The sequence below is a fragment of the Triturus cristatus genome, chromosome 11, assembly GCF_964204655.1.
Source record: "Triturus cristatus chromosome 11, aTriCri1.1, whole genome shotgun sequence".
Lineage (NCBI taxonomy): Eukaryota > Metazoa > Chordata > Amphibia > Caudata > Salamandridae > Triturus > Triturus cristatus.
In genome coordinates this window covers 354,658,437-354,678,077 of record NC_140594.1, presented here as the reverse complement: position 1 = coordinate 354,678,077, position 19,641 = coordinate 354,658,437, and the positions used below count along the sequence as shown (strand labels likewise).

Genomic DNA, 19,641 nt, shown 5'->3' with positions numbered 1-19,641 from the left:
GAGCACCGAAACGGTTACAAATCATTACTGAACTTTTGCCCTTTTGTCCTTGGCTCAAAAATTTCTGCTTTCTCTTCGGGCAGCTTGACGGACCAGTACCTGTCTTTTAAATGTGGGTCCTATTTTGAAGATTTGATGGACTAAGTGAATAGGCCATCGTCTAGGTCTCTTAGTTAAATTCAGATTGGGGATTCCCACCAACTGTTTCTTTTCCCTCTTCTTGGAGGAGCAATGTACACTCCTCCAATCTTTGCCCTGTGGCATGTCGGTCAGTAGAGAATCACTAACACTTACTGTTCTTCTATGGTGCATACACCAAACAGCATGCCCGCTGGATCATCCCTTTGTGCCTGAGCCTTGGGCTCTACGATAGGCACAATGCACTGAGAATATGGAGGGCAGGTACTAGGATTGCCAGCTACCCTAATTCTCGTCAATACTGCTTGTCGATTTGATATGTTTTTATTGTGCCCCGCTTTTAAACTTATGCTGCCATGTGTACTTTTATGGTTTTATAACCGAAATAAAGTTAAATGATGATGATGATGATGAGGACGATGAACAGTCCCCCAGTCAACAATTTATTGCCAAGCAAATTCTTTTCCTGTAGGTAGCGAAACCTCTTTGTTACTAATCCACATGTATGGTGGAATGCTGTGTCTGTTCTGCCTGAATGGCCTTTTGTCAGAAGAAAATCTCCCACTATTTCCAGGGTGACAATAGGTTGGAGAGAAATTTGCGACTAATGTAGGTTTGAAACTTTTTATGGATATATATATAATTTTGAGTGTTGATAAACTTTCAGGACATTCCTGCAATGTTTTTACCTACACCTCTCTCATGAGAAAAAACATCTGAGTAAATCATTTTATGAGTCTAAAAGCCAGATTATGTTAATTGTAGAAGTCTGTTTGCACAGTATAAACTGAAATAAGATGTGCAAGTAATTTTTTTGACTCATGCCCCAAATGTACATACGCTAATTTTGGCAAAATGTATTTATGCTAATTTTAGATGTAAGAGACATTGCATGAGTGGACTGTCTGTAGTTGGAGTACCCTGGATGTAAACGGATGCCACAGATATTCAACACTACTCCTGGAATGATTTGTGGCTCTTCAGAATGTCAGACTTCTGCAACAAACAAAGGGAGAAACCTAAAAGTATAGATTTCTGGCATTTCTAGCTGATCTCTCTGAGCTGCACCCAATGAAACATAGAATGTGGAAAAGCAACTTTAATATACTTGCCAAAAGGGCTGCAGAAATATTGTGTGTGCATGGCAAGACTGAAGTTTGTGCCAGATATTGGTTTGTCTGCCTTAAACACAAAGTAAGCGTAGAAAGACCAGCATACATTTCTTCCTCTTAAAGATGCCGATTTGCAAAGGCATTTTAGAGTTTGTAAAGTAGTAATACTGCAGGACTCGTTTACTTACTCTTACATGCCTTTGTGATTTAGCCTATATTATCTAAAATGCGAATAAGATGGGAAAACTGAAATATTCAGGAGCTATTACTATACAAGGAGTACAGACGGAAGGCACTGTGCCCCTTTTCCACTTCTAGTATTAGGGAGTTGAAAGTTCACAAAGACTTATAAAAGTACATAAATGAATACTCCTTTCTCCATGAATTCTTTCGACAGCCCTTAAGGTCAGACAAGCACCCTGTTACTCTGTGTAATCGTCTCCTGGCTCGAGAGAACTACACGTCACAAATGTGAATAGTCTTCTTTGTTAATAAGGAAACTAAAATACCATTGAAAAGGAGGAAGCTGAGCCATGCATAACGCCTATGACTTACAACCTAACCTATTATCAGTTATCGCTGATGAAAGAGAAGGATTGTCTGAATCTAAGTATAGGAAACAGAGCTGCCAGGCAGGCTGCCCTGGAGGAGATGAAAAGGACCATTGTAAAATGTACAGTGAGGACAATCAGGTGGCAAGTGTTCTTCATTGACGAGAGTGTGCGAGCATCTTTGATCCTTGCATCAGGCTATGTACCTTTACTCATGTTTTTAAAACCATTAAATGTTTTCTGGTTTCGCCATTTTGCATTTAACAGATGCTTGGCAATATCCATCGATGCAGCGCTTGGAGAATTTTGGGCCAAAACTAGCCAACGCTCAGGTGCCTTAAGCCCATGGCTTTTATTGAAATATGCAGTGTGAGAATGGAATGAAGTAGTCATTGCCAATAAGGCAGCTATAATACCACAGATTACCCATTGCACGCCAACGGGAGGTGTTTCCACATCTAAAATACATCACATCCCTAACGGGGGTGGGAGCTAATATCAGGTATGGAACATCCTCAAGTAATCATGGGACCCAAATGGAAACAAATATTGTTCTTTGGCTACAATATTTTTTTTAAATAAAATACTATGTAAAAACTAACTCTTTATTGTAGAATGTACATGTACATCTCAGGGCCCGATTCACAGAGGTATTTATGATTCGTAAAGTTATGAGTGCGGAGTCCCCACACTCGTGGTTGAGGATTCGCACTTGTTGCGGAATCTCCACACTGCCCACTGCAGGGAGTGTGCTGTGCGGAGATTCCGCCACAAGCATGGAGACTTCATCATGAGTGCGGAGACCCCGCACTTGTAACTTTACGAACCGTAAGTCTCTTTGGGTATCAGGTCCTATGTGTAAGGGGCCTCTAGGTGTAGATGCATGAAGTGAGGGTCAGTGGACTGTGAAGGGTTAAAACAGGAAGTGGAAGTCCAGACAAGAAAGGTTTAATTAATATGGCTTCCAACCTGGTTAAAAAGTCAATGTGGTGCACACCTGATATGATGTGTCAGGATACTGCGCTCTATAATGTGGTCAACATGTTTCTTGCCTTAATGTCATACAATCTAACGGCAATTTGTCAGGACCTAGAAACAGTCTATCTACACTTATGTGGTCTTCTAGTCTAATAACCTTGATAAACCACAAAAAGCACCTCAGATGTGGCACCTGTAGTTTGTATTGGCCAACCCAAAATAAGTTGGTGACTCACACCATCGACTCGGCAGGTAAGACACCTGGTAATTCCACTGTCGTGTATCCAACCGCGAGGTTGTCAGTAGACCTACCCAAACGCTGCCAGGGCCGTAGAATGTTAAGTGATCCTCACCAGGGCCCTCGTTATGGTTGTGTTGCTTGTACATTAAAAGGTCATTGGTTTTGATTTAAGGGAACCCTTAATTGCTTGTTATTTGTAATTTACATCAATTCCACACAAAAACACTGACCGAATAATAGACCTCAAGGAGCCAACATGGTTGGTTGCGGCTCAACAAAGCTGAGCCAGACTTTCTCCATATATATGTATGTATGCACATATGTATGTACACATGTATTTAAGTGGTATTTATAACTATGAACCTAGCCATAGTGAGTTCAATTCAGTGGAGCTGTTGGTTCTACCAACATATTCAATTCCACCACCTTCCCCAGTCACCAAACTCTAACCAACAAATTCAAACTATCTTCTACCAATAATTGATCCTCATGTACTACCTTTTTACACTCCACAAAATAACCAATTTATCATCTGCTGTTCTGCCATGACTTAATAAGTATAATGAGGTCTACTTGGCCCCCCTGCAAAATCGGTAAACTCCCACATATCACAGTGCCCGGTTCATATTTTGCCCTCCTCACAGAAACCATATACATCTGCAGTGCCACAAGTTCACTGGCATTATGATTCATTTGTAAACTACAATGAGAACCTGAACTACTTTATTTAACCTCCGCTGTTAACCAAAACATAACCCAGTTCTACAACCTCCCACAATTAAATAGGCAATAAAAGTCAAGGAGATCGGACACAAAACGCTTGAGTCAAAAGACATGACACTTTGGAATGCATTTCCATTCTCCTTGAACTCTCTGCTCAACATGGATGCTTTTGAGAGACATCTGAAGCGGCTTCTTTTCTGTCTTTTATAGCCCTTCTACCAGCACCCTCACTTGCATGCATTTAAAATTATTGGCTGCTTCAGTTCTCATTTTTTTTATTTGTTCTGCTGTTTGCTCCCCTTCCTCCTTACAAACTAGCACTGTCTTTTCCTTGGCACTCTGAAGCTAATTATCGTGGGGTCTACTGTACAAATAAATAATTAAAGAACTAACTATATGTGGATAAATATCAATTTTAAAAGGGCAACTTCCAGGTGTTTTGATGGCAGTTCTAATCACACAGATAGAAAAGTTGACAAAATGTGCAAGCCAAAACATGTAAAGGTGTGAAGTGAAGAAGTGAAGAAGACCTTTATTGTATGATTATTTAAAATCTTTTACAAAGGAAGCAACAAAAGTGCAAGTTAAAAACATAAGATCTGATTAAAAGGACATGTGTAAAAAGCAGAAGTACTACACAATGATTAAACACAGTCCATCTAGTAGCAGCATATGCAAAATTTGGCGTATGGAGTGTGCAAAGTACAATTAATGGAGGTGCTTGGACATGGATTATTCATGTAAAGGTGTAGCCAGATAAATAAAATACTTTGAATCATAAGCAGAAAAGCACAGAGAGAGGGCAAGAATGACATCCCAAGGATGTTCTTCCCAAATAGAAATGTTGAAGTAGATGGAGCTCAGTTATGGATTTGACAGCACTATTGGGAGAAATGTCACATTTCTTACTTTAGAATGAACATTCTTGTAATAATCTGGTAAACTGAAACACTGCTTACTGAAGCGGACTGTCCTCAGTGGTGTGGCGGGTCCTCTCAGATCATTTTTGAAAACATGGGGGCACAGTGTGCATTTTACTGCACAATTGTAAAAAAATTGGTTAAATCTGCTGTTTATAAATGTCATTCTTAAGGGTATCTCATGAAACATTTCATTACTTTCATGGTACCCCAGCGTTACTTGGTAAAAATGGTAACAACATGTAGCCTCTTTCAGTCCAATTTACCAAAAAATGGCTTACAATTAAATCAGCACTAGAAAGACTTCAGATTTGTAGAAATAAATCATATCCCATTACACAGCAGAGGGGGTGATCACTAAAACGAACTCGGGGGAGAAGAGACAATTTATATAGAATGGTTGAAAGCAGTGAGAAAGGGATTACATTATATTACGTGTTTAATACTCTGATATAAGAAACGTTATAGCCATGATTTCCTTATGTTTGTGAATGCTAACTTTTCCAAATGTACACTATGGTAAAATGTATTTGTTAGTCTTGGTTGCACAGTGCAATATGTCAATTGGGAGTCACAAAAGAATGTTTTGTGGGGTTCTAAACATCAGAATGGAAATGTACCATTTAACACAGAATACAACTAAAGGTGTTGTGTGAATATGATATGATAGATCAGCTCAAAAGACCAGGTTTTGGAAAAAGAAGGATCAGGGCTGCTATTCCACAACCAGGCTAAGTATGGGGGTAAAGAAAGCTGATTTTGTGTGCTTTTATTACTTTATTATTTCTCTATGATTAATAGACGTTGATGTGATAATTAGAAAGTATGTGGGTTATTTCAGTCATTACAGCTGTTAGCTTGCGTTTTAAACATGCACCAGTGTTGTTCAATTAAAAGGTGCATCTATAAAACGTAAGCTGGTAAAAACCTCACTTCCAATCAAAACAAATGGAAACGTATGCACAGCTGCAATTTTTTTATTTATAATTGTATTAAGGGTGCAATGCCTTATGTGGCTAATAGAGGTCCCTTTACAACTCCACCAGGACACCCAGTTACAGCCTGAGGTACTACACCCTTTCCTTGCTTAGTGGAATTTTCTTTTATAACTAATGCTACTGCTGGGGTATTTTTCAACAAAAACAAAAAAAAACATTAGTATTTGAAACACCAATAGCTCAAAGTTTAACTAATGCGAGACCTATTGCATTGCAAATGCTTGTTACAACTTGTGCCCTCGATGGAAGACCCAGTTTGCCTTGAATGGATTTGAACTTGCTGCTTATCAATCACAACAGATACCAGCTGCAAGGGTTAACCCAGCCCTTTTCTGGAGGTGTGGACTTGAAGCTAATATAGTTTGTAAAATGTTACAAAGATAACATATCAAATAAAAGATCAGAGGGGGGACAAGGAGCTAATTAGAAAAAGGTCCTGAACCAATGCTCCTAAAAGTAGTACATGATCACAATGGATGGTATCAGTTCCTTCAAAGAAAAGGGAATACAGCAAGCAGATAGGCTGTAAATTACAGGGAATGTCTCCATAGGATAGGTGAGTATGCAAAGAGGAGAGAAAGTACTCCTATGTATGATTCGTGGTGCCCTCAAACACCCTTGCGAGTGTAAAGCATCATCATTGGGCAAATTGCGCCTCGTGGGGGTGGCGCTGCAGTCCGTCACGGGCCCTGTTCAGGGGCTCTCTGACGGAGATCTTTTCAGGAGTTGCCACATTTGTGTATGAGGGTATGTGGGTGATAGTGAGTGCAAGTTAAAAATGAGCCAGGAGGGCCTAATAGTTTATTCAGAGGTCCCCTGGTTCAGAGTAAAAAATTCACGGGGATGGAGATGCACCGTAGTGCCACTTTGAGAGGGGAAACAAGACCAAATAGAGTCCCACTTCTCTCAACCCGTGTAGTGTATATCTAGAGTGTTTAGAAAAGGGTCGACATGTTTCGCGCTGTGAGGTGGTCCCTAGTGGATCCAAGAGCGCTTCATCAGGACCATATAGAAAACTGAAAAAAGGGGAATCAGGGAAATACACCCTATATTCCCATACATAACCTATAGTCAGGTGCACTTGACAAGTAATGTCTTGGGACACGTTATTATAAGTAAGTCCTGTCCAAAGTCTAAAAGGAGACAAAAATAATAATAAAACAAGAACAAAAGACAAGAAACATAGTAACATATCAAATCTATATGGTACTGGTTTACAAAAATGGATTGACGAGCGCACAATTATGTGCCCGAGTACCGTGTGCATGAAAAATTCAGTGGACATGCACACTCCCCTATTGTCATGCGTCACGATGCTGGTGCTGCAGGTGAACACACGCAAATGCTAGAGGGTGCAGTTGTGATCATAGTTTCTGACAGAGTCCTATGCCGCTGCAAAGTAGTGGTAGCATAGGGGTCAAAAATGTTTTTAAAGTGCACGTGAGATCGGAAATGGTGGTGAGCGCTATAGAAATGGTGCAGCGCTCAGGTGTAGGACCGTATGCCGAGTGGACGTACCAGATGGTAGCGGTTGCTTTAACGAGCCTGGTTTGTAAAAACCAAATGGAACAATATCAGAAAGGGGAACCCGGGCGTATTAAAATGCCGGTTCACCTATGACTAGATATTGTCATGGTAGCGACGCCTACCCCTAAGGGGAGAGGAGGCGAGAAAGCCAACCGGTGTGCTGAAGGCAGAAAAGCAGTGCAGCTGATGCGTATATAAACAAATTATATAATCAATAATATATATAGTGTGTGGGGAGGAATACAGAGTGGAAACCATGGTATATATTGTAATCCCATGCTAAAATACATCCATGCGGAATAACGAAATACAAGCCTACCCTCCCCGAAACGAAGATGGACTCCGTCAGCCGTACTGCGGAGTGAGGCTACATATGAAAAGGGGGGGTAGACAACAATGAGCGGTATCGTAACACAGTAGTGCTGCCTTAGACAATGCTAGTAAGATCAGGGTAAGTGTACTTACTAGTGGTCCTTCCTCACGTATCGGGAAACCTGTATCTGCATCACCACACATACTGACAAATCATTACACGGTCAAAGCAGACATGTTGGACTCATACTTAAAACAAAGACAAAACACCAGCGCTGACCCTTCTCCAAAACAACAATCCAAAACTACTCTAACCCAGCCTCTACGTTTCTTCCAACACATTTCACACAAGGAATTTATGGACCTGGTCAAACCAAGCAGGCCTGCCGGCAGACCTTCCAAATCATCAACAATTCCTTAACTACCAGAATATTTCCTGAAGAACACAAAAAGTCATACATACGCCCATTACTGATTAAAACAAGCTTGGACCTGCTGAACCCTGACACCTACAGACCGATAACAAATGGACTTTTCCTAGGCAAACTGATAGAGCAGCATTCATCCTGCTGTCACTATTTATTGCAGATAATGCCATACTTTCAGACTTCCAAACGGGATTCCATCCAGGAAGTGGCACAGACTTTGCCCTCCTTGCCATCTGGGAGGACCTGAAGAACACAGTTGACCTCAACTGGGTTGCTGCACTACTTCTCTTGGACATCTTGGTTGCCTTTGATGCGGTTGACCATGACACTCTGATACAAAGTCTCTACGAAGCTGGCATAGAGGGGACTGTTCTAGACTGGATCACACCCTACCTTGGTAACAGAACTAATGTCATCCATACCCCCCTTTCTCATCCAAACAGTACTTCACTGAAGCAGGGGTCCCTCAAGGCTCCATCATCTCACCCATGCTTTTCAACATCTACATGAAGTCATTACTGGAACTGATCAATCATTTTTCACCTCACATGCTATACCTATGCAGATGACACGCAAATAATCCTTCAACTGGAATGCCCCAATGACATTGGAAACTCACCAATTTTCAGTTGTCTCAGAGCCGTGGACCATTGGATGACATGGAGCCATCTCAAATTGATTGCTTCCAAAACTGAAATACTCATGTGTGGCGATTGGAAATATTATGACCCGCTCGCCGCATGGCCTGATGATCTGGGAACCACACCTAAAGTATTGAAGGAAGTAAGAAACCTCAGAATGATCATCGACTCCAAGCTATCAATGAATGAACAAATCAAAAAAAAGCAAGATCAAGCTTCATTAAGATATAAACTCTGCGAAGAATCTCCCCTCATTTGGGATTTCCACACAAGGTCCAGGCTACCATTTCCCTTGTTCTGTCCAAACTCGATTGCGCCAATAACCTCTACCACAAATCACTTTTAACGACCATGAAAAGACTACAATAGATTCAGAACTCAGCTGCCAGACTACTCTTACATGTAAAACCGCAAGACCACATCTCCCCTGCCTTGAAAACCCTGCATTGGTTACCAGTAGCCAGAAGATCCACGTTCCAGCTGAAAGCGATACATGTAACAGGACCGCTCTTCATCAGGAATAAAATCACCAAACACATTCAACAAAGAAACCTCGGCTCTAGAGTGGCACCTCGCCTCGAAATCCAAATGTACAAGAAACAAAACATGGGTGGCATATCCCTCTGTATATAAGCATTTATTTGTCTTATAGATATGTACCTATATATGTGTATTGCTTTGTATAAACATGTAGAATAATTATGGTATTGAAAATATAGATATTCATTAGTTCTTCTTAACAAATGTACATATTACTGATAGTTACATTATTCTATGTTTTTAACATGTATATAAGTGACTGTATAAATAAATCATTCTTTTATCATAACTATCTACAATTGCTTCAATATTGAATTTAAAAAAAATTATGTAAAAAAATAAAATTAATCTAAAGTACAACAACACTTGAAAGCCGGAGTTTATTTGATGCATCTTTAATCTCCATATACTACCTTCCTTTAGGCATCTATATACATTCCATGTACTTATTGATCTATATACTTATTACTTTTCGTCTAATTCAGCATATCCAATGCACTACCCTATTTCTCACCCTATACTGCTCTCAATATATCCTGTATCTCAACCCTCTGACTCACCTAAAAACCCCATACCACCACTATGATCCCCAAAATATCCCTTTTTAGACTTTTCCCTACTCTACCCCTCCTTGCATCATCTCATAACTCTTTTACAATTCTGATCCCTGAAAACAAGCCTTTCTAAACCCTTCCCTCTGATTCTTCCCCCTCCACCTCCCTTTTACTCATCTCAAGCCTTCTCCTACTGCTATGAGCTCCAAAACAAAAAAAGGATTTCTAAATCCTTCCCTATTCTATCCCTCAAATATCCTTTTCAATCCAAATAACAGATTATCATGCCCACCACTCAAATTGATTTCCTATTTCACTATACTAATTCACCATATATCCTTTATGGGTTCCGGAGTAGCGTGCTACTTGCCGAAAAAGCGCTTCAACACCTCACCAGGGGTAGCAAGCTCTAGAAAAAATGCAAACCTTTTTCACTCTTCTATCCTGCCACTATCCTTCTCAATCCAAATAACTGACTAACATATAAACCACTGAAATCATTTTCATATTTCACTATACTAATTCACCACCAATCCTTTCTGAGTTCGGGAGTAGCATGCTACTCGCCGAAAAAGCGCATTGATGCCTCGTCAGGGGTAGTGAGCGCTATATAAATGCAATTACATTACAATACCATATGAGGCCTAACACGTTCGTGTCTGCAGGTGCATGTGATGCAGCGCCATGCTTGCCAACACTACTGTTTTACTTTTTTTCGAAAACTCAACCTGGAGTGCTTTACATGAGCACCAGTTACGTTACACAAGGGCATATTATGTTTGGTAGGCACAGGGAGATTAAGTGATTTGCCCAGAATCACAGGATGTTGAGTCAACGCCGAGATGCGAACCAGGTTCCCCAGCTCCAAAGTTGACAGCTCTGGTAGTTACGCCACATCCTCTCCCCTGTATCTGTTTTGGGGTAAGTTTTGGGCAGACATATTGAGTTAAATGAAAACATAGAGTGAATTCATGTTATGACATCTTCTGACCAACAAGTGTAATTTTCAGTGATGTCATGCATATGCTAATTAGTAGTTTTAAAACCTAACAAATCCTATTTTCGGTCTCACAAACTTGACAAACGTACAGCTTGGGACTGGCAGTGTACCTACAGAAGATGTCAATATGCAACGAAAGAGCCACCATTTGAAATGAGCTGTTTGCAGCTGACGTCATACAGCAGGTCCCCATCTGCAGTGAAGAAGCCTGGCTTTCGATAGGTACTGTATACAGCTGTAGCACATGTGCAGTTAGGAAGCCGACATGGTTTTCATGCCTACAACTGCAGCTAGGAGGCCTAATCTCAGGCCGAGAACATGACATTTGCAGTTGAAAAGCAACACCTGAAATTAGCTGCCCATGTCAGGAGCTTCAAGGAAGTATTTATAATGTAATGTCTACCTGTTCCTGGACAGGGAGTAGTTTACAGGCAAGGCCGCTGCCCTGCTCCTGGGAGCATGGTGCCTCGCCTTTGTGCCGAGTGAAAGGAGAGAGGCTGCTTAATGATGGGGTTTGCGCCTCGTGCGTGTCCAGGTCCTATGCCTTGTCCAGGGTAGCCCACTACGATGTCTGCTAATCGCATGCTGGTCTTGTAATTAGCAAGTTGTCTGGCTGTCGTTTGAGGGAGGGGAGTGTAACATGAGCCCATGCTTAGGGCAGTTTCTAGCTGGCAAGAAATGTGAAGGAAAAGGGCTAAAGAGTAGGAATGCTTGGGGCAATTACACAACGCATCAGGGCTCTATGGCAAAGCAAGCATACTAGGCATGTTTCCCTCTAAAGCAGGCATGGGTATGGCACCTTATGTCAATAAGAAGCGGCCGCAATGCTCAAGGGCAGCATCCCACGAGAGGTGTGTGTGGGTCGGCATTGTGAAAGTAAAAGCGTGCATGGCGCGCTGAAAATAAAAACAAGAAGCAGCCGCTATTATTGCTCAAAGGTGAGTGGTGACTGCAGCAGCAAATGCTGAAGATCTTGTTAGGGTAAACCCTTAGAGTCACTAAATTAACCTAAGCTCAAAATCCTGGTGGCAGAGTAGACAGGCCTAACTTATGGCAATGTGTGAAGCATCTATGCAGTACCAATTCAGTAATAAAGCCAAAAAACTGAGCAATAAAAATCTCAAACAAAACTAGAATAATAGAGTAACATTTTCTGGACAAATTGACACCAAAGTGTCAAAGATTCAATAGGTGCAATCAAAAATGTTCTACGTAGCAATAGCAACATAAAGCTCAAACCTCCTATGATAGCCAATAACCTTAAAGTTTCCTAGCCTGCTTCTGGTGCCCAAACAACCACAGAAGTTCACTTCTGGTACTTAGAATCTTTCAGGCTAACAGGCAAAGGCCAAAAGCAAACAACAGCCCAAATCCAGTTGCCACTGATCAGCTGGGCACTTTAGACATAAGGGTGCATGAAGCTTGTTGTGGCCCTGGAGCTACTTGGAAGGTTAGCCAATTGACTCCTAGAATCCACTTTTTTGTCTTGGATACAAGAGAGAGCAGGTCCAGTTTTTCAGGGTTCCTCTCGGGTACAGCAGATATAGTCCTTTTCCAATCTTCATCAGGTCTAGAAAATGTTCTGATGGTGCTACATTTATGACTGGCACTAGCTAGTGGGTGAGGATGACTCCCGAACATGTCTGGAACTGGCTAGTAGATGGAGATGATCCCTGAACACTCCCTTATCAATGGGGTAAAAGTTCCTGGGGGCACTCCTAACAACCTTTTCAGTAGTTCCTCTTCTCCTTACTGCTAACAGGTCCAAAATGCAATGTGTGAGGGCATTGTCAAGATGGTGAAAGTCTGCAGGCACACTAAACTTGGGCTCTGAGCTGTGTGGGTATTCAGGGGAGTGCACTATTGTAATTACTAGTGTCCACCCACAGCTAACACTAAAATCAAGTTTGAGGCAGGTCCTGTGCCCACAGTAAACTAGGTGACAGAAGGCTGGTAGGACAAAGCTGAAACCTACAGCACTGGACAGGTGATATGCATGAATTGTCCTGACATCCTGTTTTCTTCCTTTCAAGAGCATAACTTAGAGGTGTCATCACTGTCCATTCAGGTCAATCATTATACAGCTCCTGAGAGCAATGTAACACCTTGTTATCACCCCATTCAGGGCTGAGCACAGGCTGGGAGTTTGCAGATGCTAATGCTCATTAGTCGTCCCAACGCTCTCGCAGGTAAAGAGTAGTTTTCTAAAAGTTACTTTTCATAAAAATGTATTAAAAATCTGACTTCATCATTGAATTAGATTCTTAATAGCTATTATAAATAGTAATTATTAACTGGTAACTATTGCAAAATAATTCTCTAATTGTGACATAGAATCAGTTGAATCATATTACTAACACAAATCCTTTTATTTCCGAATGAGACAACGGAACCATTTACTTAAGCTGATATAATGATTGAAGGAGACAGACATATCCTTGAACTGCATTACTACCAATAATCGTACTTGCTGCATTACAAGTATGTTTTTATAATATCACTTACATATGGCCCAGTTCAAATATTCAGAATATCATTTGACACTTATTTTTTATATCGGACAGATAAACACTTCATCATATAGCTTACAATTGAACGTGGTAATTGGTTTCAAACTTAGTGACACAACTTTGGCATTTTCTGAGGTTAGTCCAAATACTACCACGGCAATCCTCTTCTCTTGACGCATATCATTTTCAACACATTATGTCTGTGTTTAATCTGTATGACAAACAGGTTTTAATATATCTAATATTGCATTATTGAAATTTACGTGCTTTTTTTCTGATCCAGATGTAGAAATTTGACAAGCAATTAACGGCAACATAGAAACCACATTGACATAGTAGAAAGTGAACACACTATATTGCGAATTATGTTATAGAAGTGTCAATAGATAAACTACCTAGAATTTAATTTAGAGCCAACCTCATAATTTTATATCAGATTAATTTTGACCAGTTATTTGATGAGCCCTCACTTATCGTGCCCTCACTTATCATTATAGAAGCGCTAATACACTGATGTTGACAAACCATTTAACGTAGTAACAATATAAATGCCTCTTAGAGTACCTTTTACCCGCTTCATGCTTATTTTCCTTTATAAGATTTTGTCTTGATAGATCAGTAGTAGCTAAAAGGAAAGCTACATCTCTAGTTGACTACCATATTTGATAACATCTATATCTTCCATTTAGAAACAACGTAACTAATTTCCACTTTGGGAGACACTTCATACAGAAAACAAACATTTTTGGTCTAGCACTGAATTTCAGGGCACGTATTACAGATAGTGCCCAGGGGATGCAACGGGTGTGTGCAACCGCTTTTTGCACCCCCGAGGCACTATGGTATTACAGAATGGGCTGCAGACACTTGTGCAGTCTTCTGCAATACTGATAGCACTGTACCACCAGAAAGGTCTTCAGTGGTATTCCCTCACTTGCATGAGGGCGTGGCCCCATGCAAATGAGGGAATCAATTTGACTCATCGATTGTGCGTATTACGAATGCATGTGCAGAGATAAACATGCCCTTAGGAAGTGTATTGCAAGCGCACCACAAAAAGGTGGTGCACTGTCAGTGGGCTCACTGGGGGCAGACATCTGAAGGGGGGGAAGGTGGTCCCATGAACCCTGCAGACATCTCACTACAGGCTGGTGCAGTCAATCAGTGCGCCCACCTGCAGGTGAATCTCTAACCCCTCTTTAAAGCACAGACTTCCTACCTGCACATAGAAACACGGAGTGGCTTTGAATCTGCCCCTTCGTATTTTACTGAAGGTGCATTGTACCAGTTTGCACCTGGCGCACCTGCTTACAGGTGCGCTGTGGCACAAACAATGACAGTGCGCCTTATATGTAATATGGCCCATGCCTGTTTTAGTTGCATTTTTACTTATTCCACCCTACACTTAATTCTAATTGATTGACACACTTGACCTTTAACTACTAAAACTCACTCGTGAAGATCTTTGGTATGTTTCACTTTGGATTTTTGGTAATGATATGGAGGTAATATGAGGAGAATATGATATTAAGTCCTGTATTTTAACTTTATTTGCTGGCACCACGGTGTAAAGGCTATCTTTCTAAACAATATGTCAGGATCAGTTACACCTTCTCCCAACGAGGATATTAAGCTATATGTCAGATACACTCCTTTTCCTATTTCTCTGGCTCTCTCCATCTTTAGGATTGTTTCGGCTTTACTGATTTTTGTTTGTAAGTCTGTAAAGCTGAACATGCGACTGAGTATTTTTGTGATGTCACCATCTCTTGACAACGTGATAATTCACTATTTGCCATTTTAGCTAGATATAGAATTGTGAGAACAGCACTAGTTATGACCTGGTATTGAACCCTTGCTTTGCGAGCTGTCCCAATGTGAGTCACAGACATTCACTATTTTAGGGATTTGTTATTCCATTTTAATACATTTAGGTCCATAACTCCAGTAACCTTAGACATACTCAAAGATTTTACCAGTGTGTCTGTAACTTGGATGAAAGTGAAAATCATAGTACAGAACCACACAAGGATTGAACAAACAAAATCCCTAGGATGGAATTTTCCTTCCTTGAAAGTGTTTGATTTTCAGAATATCACAGATTTGAATTAATCAAACAGGGCTGGGACATAGTGCTCTGTTTCAAGAAAACAGATGTTTTCTACCACACTTAAAAGATGGAATTAGATGCTGGGGGTTACAAAATAAAAGCTCTAATTTATAGCCCATCTCTTTTTTTTTATAACTTCTATGCAGAACCCATCTGTTCCCATGGTATGAAAGGTTTATCAGTTCGAACAGAACAGGTATAAGGAAGCAGAATATGTACAAGTGTGTATAGGTTATCATGGATGGGAAACAGTGAATGCAGATAGAATGATTGAGGAGTGGCTGAGGAAACGATAACTCGGATAGTAGGAAGGGAGAGAAGTAACATCAGAAGGAGGGTCTGAAATATGTTAAATACCAAGGGGTATATTAACAAGCGGCAGCGATAATTATCGCTGGCCGCTCCTAGTGAGAAAAATGTTATCGCAGGAAATTATCGTCATGCTAGCGTTGTATTAACAACGCATAGCGCAATGGCGATAATTTCCCAGCGATAGCGATGTTTTCCATTAGAGATGCAAAGGGACGCGTCGGGTAAAAGGGTGCTAACATGCGCTAATGCATGTTATCACCCTCTTGTAAATAGGGCAATATTTTTATCTCCGCTGTTTTGGCTTTAAAAGCCAAAAATGCGGAGATATGGCTCTTGTAAATATGCCCCCAAATGGTTAGTTGAGAAGGCATGTGAAAAGTGTGGCCGTGATGCAACCCAAAGAAGCAAATACGTAAATGGGAATAATGCAACATTAATGGCACATTGGTACAGTTGAGGACAATGAACCAGGTGTGATACATGGGCTCATGAAAGAAACAGAAGGAAAATGGCATAGTCCCTCTTTTAACAATCGAACCCTTTGCCATCAATTCGCTGCGACATTGAAGAGTCAGGAGGATTCTTCGAGGGAACACAACATGGCTGCCCATTGTCCCAGCTCCCCCAAATGAAATCCATTGCACGACCATCTTCTAATTGCAGTTCCTGGTTGCCTTGCTTTATTCAGAGGTTCTGCTGTGATAGAAATTATGAAGCCGCTCGCAGGCTTCAAATTTAAAAAGAATCTCAATCTGTCACATGCAAATCAAGATGTTTGCTAAGTTTGATCTTATTTTCATCCAAGCATCATAATTTCAGAAAGGTTGGAATCTTTCTATCACATTATGATTGTGCTGCAAATAACCTCTGTTGGTTGGAAGTGCGAGGGTGCCAGATCTTGGATGACAAATGGCCAGATGGAGATCCAACAGAGAAAGATAACTGCATCCCTTGCTTCTCTCTCATTGCTCCACCACCCACTTTCAGGTCTCTTGTTCAGTTCCAAAACATCTATTTATAGATGAAATTTTTGAGACTAACAATGATATGGAGGCCACCTACACAACATTGTGGGACTTGCTCCTTCTATTCCATATGTGGCAAGATGTAGAAATATTAAAAATTCTTTCTTTGGGCAAAAGGGACGTGTGTGTGGAGGAGAACATGGCGGCAGTCGGCTGACTTGCTGCGGTGCTCCGGGACTAAGCTCCCGTTGTTCTTTGCCTAAATGCCTGAACCCTGAGTAACACGAGTAACTTCCGCGTACTGAGAATCCCCGAAAATCTTTTTACGTTTAAGCCTATACCTTCTTAAAACCGAGTTTTAGGCCTTTTCAAAAAAATTATCTGAAGAAAGGAAACGAGCATTCCTCCTACGTATCTGGTGATCGATAGAGCCTGACGTGGCTGTCTGTCCTCCCTCTCTATGATGGGAGCTTCGGGCGGCCTCGGTGATGGAGGCGGCTGGAGAGCTGTGAGCGTTATTGGTCCTAAACGAAGCTCGAACTACGGAGGAATACAGAACGAAGCACCGGCCGTTTTCTGGCTGTGGTCCGTGGCCGCACTGGAGCTGCGACGGGGGAGGAAGGCACGCTGTCTGGCGCTTACCGTATGTAGCGCTTTAGTTAAATCCCAGGCTCATAACTTCGAGTTTGATTCAGTGGAGGGTAAAGTGGCTGCTCAGTGTCCTACGGGCACGAAGCAAACGGGAAGTTGTGTGGAGGAGATTTTGGAGGAGTTTGAAGAGGAGTATTCGCAGCCACACCTGCGGTCTCTCCAAACTAAGGGCAGAGGGGCTCGCAGAAGAGGCAGGGTGCCTACAAAGGCACCGGGGAAGGAGCCCACTCTTACTGCTCCATGTGAGGTAAATCTGGTTGAATTGGTGGAAAGTGGATCTTCACCTTTTGAAGGTAAGAAAGCCTCTTCCTATCTGTCTGCAGAAGTAAAATCAAAGGGTATAAGAGCAAACGGAACCAGACGTAAGGCTAAACTTAAAAGGGATCTGAATGCGGATCTGGGTACTAAGATAACTCCGTCCCTGCTCTCCTACTTTAAAGTAATACCACAGGTGCTCTGTTTAAAAGACGCGCAGGACATGTCTGCCTCCCTGTCAGTAATGGATTCAGGGGCTGTAGAAATACCTGTTCCCGACATTCTGGACGTCATGGATGTTCCAACTTCAGTCTCAGACTCCATTCCTGCCTCTTGTCCCCCCTCAGGGGTATTGTCCACTTCGGTGTATGTTTCCTCTACGGTGGAGTTGGTTCCATCCAAGGGAGATCTATTGTCCAGTGGCTTGTCTGGTCGGTTAATACGCGAACCACCGGGGAGTGGAGCCCAACTAGAATCTGTTGGCGTTGAGTCAATTAGAGAAGAGTTGGAAGTTCCCCTACATTTGGACCAGCAGCAAGCCTCTACATCTAACCCTGATACAGAGGGCACAGTTTCTGCGGCCTCCTTACTAGCAATGTTTTCGTCCCTATCCCGAGATATTAAAAAAGGGTTTGAAGAATCTTCTGCCACCCAGATGGACATCCGCAACCATTGTGAATCCCTAGACAAAAAGATCGATGGGCTAACCTTCAGGACGGGAGAGTTAGAAGAGACAGTCGCTGTGATGTCTATGCACTTAGATAAAGCTGAGGAGGATATTGTTAAGTTGCGGAAGGAGGATCAGGCCCTACTAGACAGGATGGAGGTGTTAGAGAACAATGCCAGAAGATCTAATATCCGCATACTTAATGTACCGGAGGGCTCCGAAGGTTCTGATGTTAAAATCTATGTGGTGCAATTATTGAAGGAGTCGTTGTGTCTAGATCAAACTTCAGAGGAACTGACCATCGACATTCAAAGAGTCCATAGGGACCTGTTTAGGAGAAACCAACAAAGATCTAAGCCTCGCAAAATCCTTGTCAATTTCCATACCTACGCCCTTAAAGAGCGGATTCTCAACTTAGCCTTAAAACAAAAATCTCTTCCTGGAAAGGGATTTACTTTTCTTATTAGGTCCGATCTTTCTAGAGTTACGTTAGAGAAACAGTGGGAGTTTGGCAGGCGGCTTGATGCATTTAGAAAGTTGGGAGCAACTGCCCAGTTGGTGTTTCCTGCCGCCTTGAGGGTGATGTTCAACAATAAGATGTCTAATATAAGTACTGTGCAAGCTGCTGATGAGCTCCTTTTAGAATTGGGCAATAAGACAGCGGGTTAAAATGTATGTCTTGTAATTTACAGATTAAGGAAGGAATGATTCTGAGTGCTAGGTATAATTCCGTAATTGCAGGTATTTGAGAAAGAAATAATAATAATAATTTCTGATTAAAAAAAAAAAGGAGGTGGAAGGAAAGAAAAAGAAAAATGAAAAGGAAAAAAGAAAATAAGAAGCAAGAAAGGGAGAGGGGAAGGGAAGGAAAGAGAAAAAAGAAGAAAACAAAAAAAAGAGAAAAAAATATATATATATAAATCTAAGAAAGGAGGGGTGGAAAAGAGGGGGAATGGGCAATGAAATAGATACACATATATGTCTATGACCCCTTCCTACTTCTTTTTTTTTCTCATTTAATTTTTATACACTTTCGTTGAACACTTTGGAGGGAAACTCGGTTCAGGGATTGGTGGGGAGCACGGGAGCTTGAGATAGGGGTGCCATCTGCTGGACTTGATCCGGTTAGATACACCACGGGTTCTCCATGGGAGGGAGGGTGTGGAGAGGAAGGGGAGGAAGGGGGGTTGGGAGGGTCACGGGGTAAAATGGTTATAAAACTCGTCATGTGCCATCTTAGCATTCTATTGTACTTCGCTTGGAGTATGATAACCTTAGATATGCTGCTGTTTGTTATAAGCTCAGGTCAGATAAATGAGGTCCTAGGCCTCCATGCAAGGTTTGGTGTTCCTAGGGTCAGTCATCAGGACAAGCTTTTATGGCTATGGCTAGTCTAAAGATAATATCTTGGAATGTGAACGGCCTGCGTACCAAAGCTAGGGCTAGGAAAATACTACAATACCTTAGAGACTCAGAGGCACAGGTCATTATACTGCAGGAGACGCACT

The 19,641-nt window shown here is 41.5% G+C and overlaps 1 protein-coding gene across 1 annotated transcript in view; it reads right to left on the bottom strand.

The window, feature by feature from the left end:
- Positions 1-13,064: 13,064 nt before the first annotated feature.
- The window catches only part of CCDC60 (coiled-coil domain containing 60), a 639,895-nt gene continuing 633,318 nt past the window's right edge, over positions 13,065-19,641 (bottom strand). The window contains exon 14 of the mRNA XM_085633209.1: positions 13,065-13,384. Coding sequence (XP_085489335.1) covers positions 13,322-13,384 — 63 coding nt within the window. The 3' untranslated portion in view covers positions 13,065-13,321. The remainder of the gene's footprint in view (positions 13,385-19,641) is intronic.